Raw genomic sequence first — 8,114 nt, 5'->3', positions numbered from 1 at the left:
TAAACCTCATCAGCAGAAAGACTGATTTAGCTTTGATATTCAATACCTTCTCAGACCCCTCAGCTGCCTCCTCCCTCTAACTGGAGAGCTGGGATTCCTTTTCCTTCAGCAGTTCTGCTTGGCTTCCATTCCATGAATATCATACCCCATACTCCTGTACCCCTGTGGCAGGAAGCTCCTGCTGGCCAACTCCTCTGTGCTTTTTGACTTCCTTTTGTGTACTGGCTTTTCCATTAGATTATAAGTTTCTTGAGGGCAGGAACTGTATTTGTTTTTTTTTCTTTGTATCCTTTGCCAGTGGCTAGCATCTAGTAGACACTTAATAATATTATTTGACCATTTACTATTTTTAAAGGTAATTTATTTATTGTTAGTTTTCAACATTCACTTCCATAAGTTTAGATTTTTGTCCCCCTCCCTCCTACCCCACCTCCCCAAGATGGCATGCAATTCTTTACAGGCTCCACATATACATTCCTATTAAATATGTTTTCACATTAGTCATGCTGTATAGAATTAGAGCAAATGGGAGGAACCACAAGAAAGAAAAAAACACCCAAAAAGAAAACAGCCTGCTTTGCTCTGCATTCAGCTTCCATAGTCCTTTCTCTGGATGTGGATGGCATTTGCCATCATGTTGACTATTCACTATCGCAACCTAAGATTACACAGGCAGTGATGGGATTGAATTAGCACAGCATTTATCTGGGGATTTTGGTATTACTGTTCTTTCTATTTAGCTTGATGTCATCATTGTGTATTCTGTTTGGTTTATATTCGTTAAGAGAACGGAATTTTCCATTTCTTAAGGTGCAGCATAGTCCCACTACATTCACGTACCACAATTTACTGAGTCCTTCCCTAACTGTTACTTTGCTCACAGTTATTTGCTACCACAGACAGTGTTGGTGTGGATGCCTGGGAATGCATGGGATCTTTCTGTCTTTTACTTCTTGGGATTGATGCCTATAGGTCAAAGGGCACAGCCATCTTAGCCACTCCTTTTGTGCACAATTCCAAGTCGTTTTCCAGAATGTTTGCACCAATTCACAGCTGCTCCAACACTGACTTCCAAACTTTGGTCATCTTTATCATTCTGTTGTGAGGTGAAACCTAAAAGTTGTTTTAATTTGCATTTTGGGGATTTTTAGTGATTTGGAAAAATCTTTTTCTTTGGAGGGGGAAGCAGGGCTATCTGGGTTAAGTGACTTGCCCAAGGTCACAAGCTAGTAAGTGTGTCGTGTCAGAGGCCACATTTGAACTCAGGTCCTCCTGACTCCAGGGCCAGTGCTCTATCCACTGTGCCACCTAGCTGCCCTGATTTGGAAAAATCTTCCCAAGATTTGTTAATAGGGATGGAAACTGGACCTGGGATTCCATTGATACAGAGAACTTGCTAAGGGGATTCCCTTTACCAGTGTAGTTCAACACTTCTGAAACCTTTTGTCTTAGAGAATTAAGTGACTTGCCTAGGGTCACACAAGAGGAATACGTGTCAAAGGCAGACCTTGAGCCCAGGTTGCCCTAGCTCCAAGGACAACTCTCTTACACAGCACTGCCTATAACAGTTATTCATGTCTTGAAGTTTTTCTTCTGAGAACTGTTTGTTCATATCCTTTGACTCCTCCTCCATGGAGAATGGCTCCTAGTCTTACATATTTGTGTGAGTTCCCTTCTTTAAGATTCCTTTCAGTCCTCTCCTTTTAGGAGATGGAACTGGACTTTGGAACCAGTCCTAGACTCCAAATTCTTCCCTAACTTTTTTTTGGCTCATCACTGCTAAATTTCATAACTTTGTCCTGTAGTTCTCTTTGGGTAGTGCTATTGTTCATTGGTCTTTACTTGATACCGACCCTTCTTCCAAATAGGCTATCTTCTAATTTGAAAGAAGAAAAGGCATTTACTCCCTGGGCAAGTCTGCAGAGACAGTTAAAATACCATGTTTTGCCAATCTCCCTGTCCTTACGAAGGACTTTTTCTCCTCACAGCTAGCCCTAGAACAAGCTATTTCCTCTGTGACTGGAGCATTTTCCCTCATTTAAGGAAAGACTAGAACCTGGTTCCTCTCAGCCTGTTTTATAAACCTAAGCACTGGGTTGTTGTTTTTTTCTTAAAATCAGTTAGAAACCACTCATAACTGAGAGCTAACTTCACTCTCTGGATTCTCTGGCATCCTTCTCCAGAGAAATGGAAAGAACATAACGTATCATAGGTTCTCTTCAGAGAACCACATTTTCTGAAGCTGATTAGAAGCTTGTCGATTCAAACTCAAGAGCCCCTCATGGACTGCATGACTCCATGTCACCCTACAACACATTTTGAAACAATACAATGCTGTTTTTACAACAGGTATTAATACACTTTATTCTATTCTATGTATGAAGAAATTAGTGTCCGAATATGAAAATAAGACAATTAACAGTTTTTTCCCATATACCTGTGCACTTGCTTGGCTTACTGTCTGCTTCTGGGGTTATTGAACTCACTGAAAAACTTTCACTGACTTTGATTAAAGGCTTCTAGGCAAATTTGAGAGAAAAAATAGTTTACTCAGTAGAAATCTGTCTACGAAAAAGCATTTAGAATCAATAGGCAGTGTCCCTCTTTGAAGGTCCCTCTTTGAAGAACTGAGCAAGAGTGGGAATGGGAATTGTAGGCTACAGGAGAAAGGCACATGAGAGACGTACATCGACACAGTGCCAAGTCCTAGCGCCATTTCCTGATGAAATGATCACTGAATGTTACAAGTCATTGTTGCTCGAATCTACTAATAGGGTCCAAGGGGACTGAATTAAGTTAGACTTTAAGCTCTACAAGAATAGAGACAAGGTCTTATTTTAAACATCTTTATCTCCCTTCAGTACCTAGTATAGAACTCTGCACATAGTAGGCATTTAATAAGTATTTGTTGCTTTGAATCAATGGCTCTATGCTCTCATTTCTCAAGAACAGGAGTAACAATCCTAGTCTAACTGTGCTAGAGTGGCTGCATGCTCTCCTGAGGAACTTCGTAGGTTCACCCTTTTTTTGTTGTTACCTTCTAATTAGAATGAACACTTTTGTCACTGAAACGTCAGAGTTCCAAAGCTGAGAAGTGATCCTATATGTAGCTAGTAATGAAAAAAAAGAGACTGCATCATACACAGTCGGGGGAGAAAACAGAACTCTTGCTGTCACGAAAACTTCTCTAGAGTTGTGCTTGTGGACTATCCTGAGAGTCTGGGCACTATTGTAAGGTGGTTTCATCTACGAGACAGTTCCCAACGTCCTAGGCATAGTACTGTGTTGGAGGACGATGTCCCTGCATGTTTTCTTGTTATTTTTCCTAATGCACACAGTTCTCCAAACTTGCTGAATCATGCTTTACGAATCAGCACCTTCCAGGGGAGCTGTACCATGGGAGTAGTTTCGTGTGTACTGGATGATTGCTGATGGTGTTGCAAGTTTCACTAGGATCTTACCATGTCATCCACTTGTTCCGTCCACCTTGTTGAAGAGGGACTTAGTGACTATGGAGTGTTTAAGAAAGATGGCAGAGATGGAAATAACATTTTATTTCACCAGTTCCTTGTTATTCTTCATTCTGTGGTTTCAAGATCTTTCACAAACAGAACGTTGACTAATTTTCTGTGTTCTATGGATTGCTTTCTTTTTTTCCCTCTCCAGATCTCTTTAGTTAAATTGTAATGTTCTGATTGTGCTTTGATCTCCAGATTAAAGGGGGGTCTGAGGGACCAGTACCGGAGATCAGACCTTGATTTCTCACTTGACAATGTGTGGCCTAAATCTAGAGCACAGACCCTACAAGAAGGTATACATATAGCCTCTATCGATCATTAACTGTGCACTGAGAACGTCTTTTATTCATACTGTTTATCTGGACTTGTTGAGATAGCTGGGGGTCTACTCTCCTCCTGCACTGCTTATGAACATTAAGAGCCCTGATAAAGATTTCAGCTCTGCATGTAGAGACAGTCTAAGGAATTTCATAAATTTTGAGATTTGAGGGCTATGTCTTATTTGCTGCCCTCGAGTCTATGGACAACATCAAAGGCTGTTAAAAACTCATTAAAGTCAATACTGCCATCTTTGTTGAGATCCATGCTATGAGCTAATTGGTCAACATAAGAATCTTCAATGTTAATGTTATAGTGAGAACAAAAATATTTCCACATAGAACGAAATTCTTCCATGGAGATCAGACCTGGAGAGAAAGAAAAAGGATGTGAATTTTCCTTTAATGACCCACCACAGGAACAAGCAAGACTTGTACTTTATTGAGAAATAAGTGGAGTCAATCACTTTTCTTTATCACATTTCTCACCAACTAACAGAATGTGAAGTTCAGGAAAGGGGAAGAGTAATGGAGATCCAGAAAAGTGAAAAAAAAAATAGCGTGCCCTTTATAACAGCCAAGTGAGAACGAGGACTAGGAAAATATCAGGGTAGGCGAATAAAGAAACAGTGCTGCCTGTTTGCTTCTGTCATCGGAGTGGGTATTATGGGACGGTGAGTGGTGTGGAGACTATAAGAAAATCTGGAATGGAGGAGAACGTTTTGGATGAAATCAACAGCCTACTGTATAGCACCCAGTCACAAAGGTCTGACCTGGACAGTGACTGCCCGTAATTTCAAATAGTGAATCTTACTTTAGGAATAATTACTTTCAACATGTTGGGTGAATAATTGTTCAGTGTTGATGGAATATGTCCATAATACTGATATTGCTGATGGATGAAGACTGGTTGTCGTGAATGATTTATTTTTATTGTTATTTTAAAGTAATTTATTTGTATTTAAGCACAAAATTCAGTTGAGAGACTAGGTTTTCCTATCCTATTCTCTAAGAATAAAACTCAAACTCTAGGGACAAATAATTATATATTCAGAGAAGAAATTGTAAAGGGCGTAAATATGCTAATCTTTAGAGGCTACAGGGGCACAGCACTGTCAGACACAGTCAATATATTTTACTTTATTGCTTTTCTATGTTTTAAGGAATATTCAGTTTGAACGAAGAGGTGCTGACTCTATCCCTAAATGACTATTATAAACAAAAAAGCCACAATACAATTTATTTTTTAAAAATGTAAAGAGAATGACTACTTTTTTTGAAATGTCACCTAACATTGCATTTGTGCTGGTAACTCTTTAAAGGAGTTCTCGAAGTTTACCTAATACATATAGACTAAGGCAGAGGTGGGGAGCTTGTGGCTCTGATGCCACATGTGGCTGTCTAGGTCCTCAAGTGTGGCCTTTTGACTGAATCCAAACTTCACAGAATAAGTGCCCTTAATAAAAGTATTTGTTCTATAAAACTTGGCTGTACCCAAGGGCCTAGAAGGCCACATGTGGTCTTGAGGACACAGGTTCCCTACCTTTGGACTAAAGATTCTCTTGGGCTCCTGAATCACTGGTCTAACCAAAATTATTTTTAAAAGTAATAAAGATTGCCATATCCATGTTTTCCATTTTAACATGTTGAATAATGTTTAGCAGAAAACAGCAATGGGTGAAAAGGATGAGAGGTTTTGTTTCTTTCTGCCATGAACTAACTAAAGTAATTAATTTACCTGATTTATCTTTGTCGATGATGTTGAATATGATCTTCAAGTCAGATCTGTATCTGACTAAGGTTTCTATCATCCCTGATTTAGCCTAAAACAAGCATTTTATAAATTAGTTGTGTGAATAAAAACACTTCATTTTAAGTTAATGGAGTAAAAATAAGCATCAGTTCCAATAAAGATAGGGATATCATTAGAACAGGGAATTTTGGAATGAGGAAATTCTGTCAGTGCAGGTCAGTACTTTCTCTGTGCTAAAAAGTCAAGTGATTTTTCTAGAATCGGGGAGCCAGGATCTGCCAGAAGAGAGACGTAAGCCTAGTCTTCCTGGCTCTGAGGTCAGCTCTCTAACCATTATGCTGCCTTGCATCATTCTTATCGATGATATTTCAATCATATTATCTCATAGCAACACCATGTATTAGATATCTCTCTTTCTCCCCCCTTTCTCCCAATTCCATAAAGAATATTATTCATATAATTTCTACTAGTGCAAGGAAGGCACATCTCCTTTTCTACCTAGCAAACACTGTATAAAATTTCCAAAGTATTATAAGGTGGCTCATTTTTATAAGTGAGGAAACTGAGACCCAAAGAGGTAAAGTCACTTGCACAAGATGACAGCGGCCAAACTGGGATTTAAACACATATGTTCTCACTCCAAATCCAGAGCTCTTAACAATACTTCTTGAATATGTTAAGCATCTGAGATTTTGTCATTACAAACACAGACTGCAATCTATTTGGTACATATTTAGCACATACATTTTACCATTGCCTGAGGGTCCGACGTGACCTGCCTATATGGTCACACAGCTAGCAAGCACCACTAAGATTTGAACTCAGATCTTTCCAGTTGCAGGTTCAGTATTTTGTCCACCCTTCTAGGTGTCCTCATTTCTTGAAGAGTTATGCCATTCCCGACTAGCTTTGGAAACCAGTGGTTTTCCAAAGAACAGGATGTGACTCCTTTCCTTTGAGTGTCCTATTCTCAGCCACCCCCTATCCTACCCATCCCTCATCCCTAAACTGGGAAATAAGCCAATCATTTCGTTGTTTCAACCTTACAGAGAAGGGGCTTCATTCCCTGAAAGATTAAGATAGAATGTCATGCTTCTTACCGATTGTGGAGCCTTTATAATAGGCAGGTCCTTAAAACCCATAGTATAAAGAACATATCCGTTTTCAATCTCTTTGGCCACTCGAGGACACAAAGACAACCACGGCAGTGGTAATTCTAAAACTTCCTCTGTAGCCTTTGCCCAGTCACTCATAGAAATCTTTCCTGAAAAGAAGGGCCATGACATAATTATAATTTGGCAATAAAAGAATAATTTTAGTTGACGTTTACATAGCACTTTAGGTTTGCAAAGTACTTTATTTAGACTCATTTGAGATTCATAACAACAATACTATGTGATATCAGAACTGGATGTGTCCCAGGAGAGCATGCACTCTAGCACAATTAGACTGGAATTTGCCCCTTGTTACTCATGTTCTTGAGAAATGAGGGCATAGATATGTAATACAGCCACAGGTACTATGGTTAACATTATTCCCCTTTTTATAGGTGAGGAAATGGAGCCAGATGAAGTGGCTGGGTTATGGTCACACAGCTATTAAGTGTCAGAGGAAACTGAGACAAGCCAAGTGACCAACCCATGGTTAGACATTTGGAAATCAATCAATAAACTCTTTTTTAAGCAATTGGGGTTAAGTAACTTGCTCAAGGTTACACGGCCAGGTGTTTCTGGGTGGGTGCTAAGTGTCTGAGCCCAGATTCGATCCCAGGTCATCCCGACTCTGGGGCTAGTGCTCTTACTCACTGTACTACCTGGCCACCCCAATCAATAAACTTTTATTAAGTGCCCACTATGTGCTAGGGACTGGTGATACAAAGATGAAAAAAATTCCCTGCCCTCAAGGATCTTACATTTGAGCAGGGAAAGCAAAATGTACATGTGTTACTTCTATGTAACTATAAGACATGGAGAATTATACATTGCAGAACAAAGTTCTGCTGGTAGACTAGAATTCTTTGGCATGTCAGGACTCATGAACTGCAGAGAAGTTCTCCCTAAATGGAAGTGTTTTTCCCCCTACCTTGGAAGGAATAAAAATGTTGTCCCAAGACAGGAGAGATATGTTCTCAGGGATATTGGGCTGGGGTGGAATAATGGAGGAACACAAAGTTTGATCATGAGTGAGAGGATTGGGCTGGGGTGAAATAATGGAGGAACACAAAGTTTGATCATGAGTGAGAGGAGCTTCCAGTGGCCAAAATAACTGATGGTATATAGAAAGACTGTGAAAAATGAGGCCAAGACCTTGAAGGCAGTAACTGGAGTCAAACTGTACACTGGTTGGCCAGAGGTGTCTCTGACTACCACAGTCGGATAAAATTCTCCGGGAGCCAAAAGGAGAGGTATATATGATTATTGTTGAAATTTTCCCTGCCAGATGACTGATTATGCTGGGATATTCTCATGCCACTCCTCTGCTTTTTCTCACCTAAAGAGAAAGCAGCCCTAAGGCTCTTTAAAGTTA

The 8,114-nt window shown here is 39.8% G+C and overlaps 1 protein-coding gene across 3 annotated transcripts in view; it reads right to left on the bottom strand.

Annotated features, from left to right (window-relative positions):
* Positions 1 to 1,585: 1,585 nt before the first annotated feature.
* The window catches only part of PPEF1 (protein phosphatase with EF-hand domain 1), a 171,365-nt gene continuing 164,836 nt past the window's right edge, over positions 1,586 to 8,114 (bottom strand). For all 3 annotated transcript variants that reach the window (XM_069100717.1, XM_069100716.1, XM_069100718.1), the window contains 3 exons: positions 6,689 to 6,852; positions 5,574 to 5,658; positions 1,586 to 4,204 (listed from right to left, as the gene is read on the bottom strand). In XM_069100717.1, the coding sequence (XP_068956818.1) occupies positions 4,017 to 4,204; positions 5,574 to 5,658; positions 6,689 to 6,852 (437 nt within the window). In that variant the 3' untranslated portion in view covers positions 1,586 to 4,016. The remainder of the gene's footprint in view (positions 4,205 to 5,573; positions 5,659 to 6,688; positions 6,853 to 8,114) is intronic.

The sequence above is a fragment of the Petaurus breviceps genome, unplaced genomic scaffold (assembly GCF_028583685.1).
Source record: "Petaurus breviceps papuanus isolate PSGF00001 unplaced genomic scaffold, PetGlider_PUasm1.0 419, whole genome shotgun sequence".
In the NCBI taxonomy this organism is placed as follows: Eukaryota; Metazoa; Chordata; class Mammalia; order Diprotodontia; family Petauridae; genus Petaurus; species Petaurus breviceps.
The sequence above is the reverse complement of the archived record's forward strand: the minus strand, read 5'-3'. Positions and strand labels throughout refer to the sequence as shown.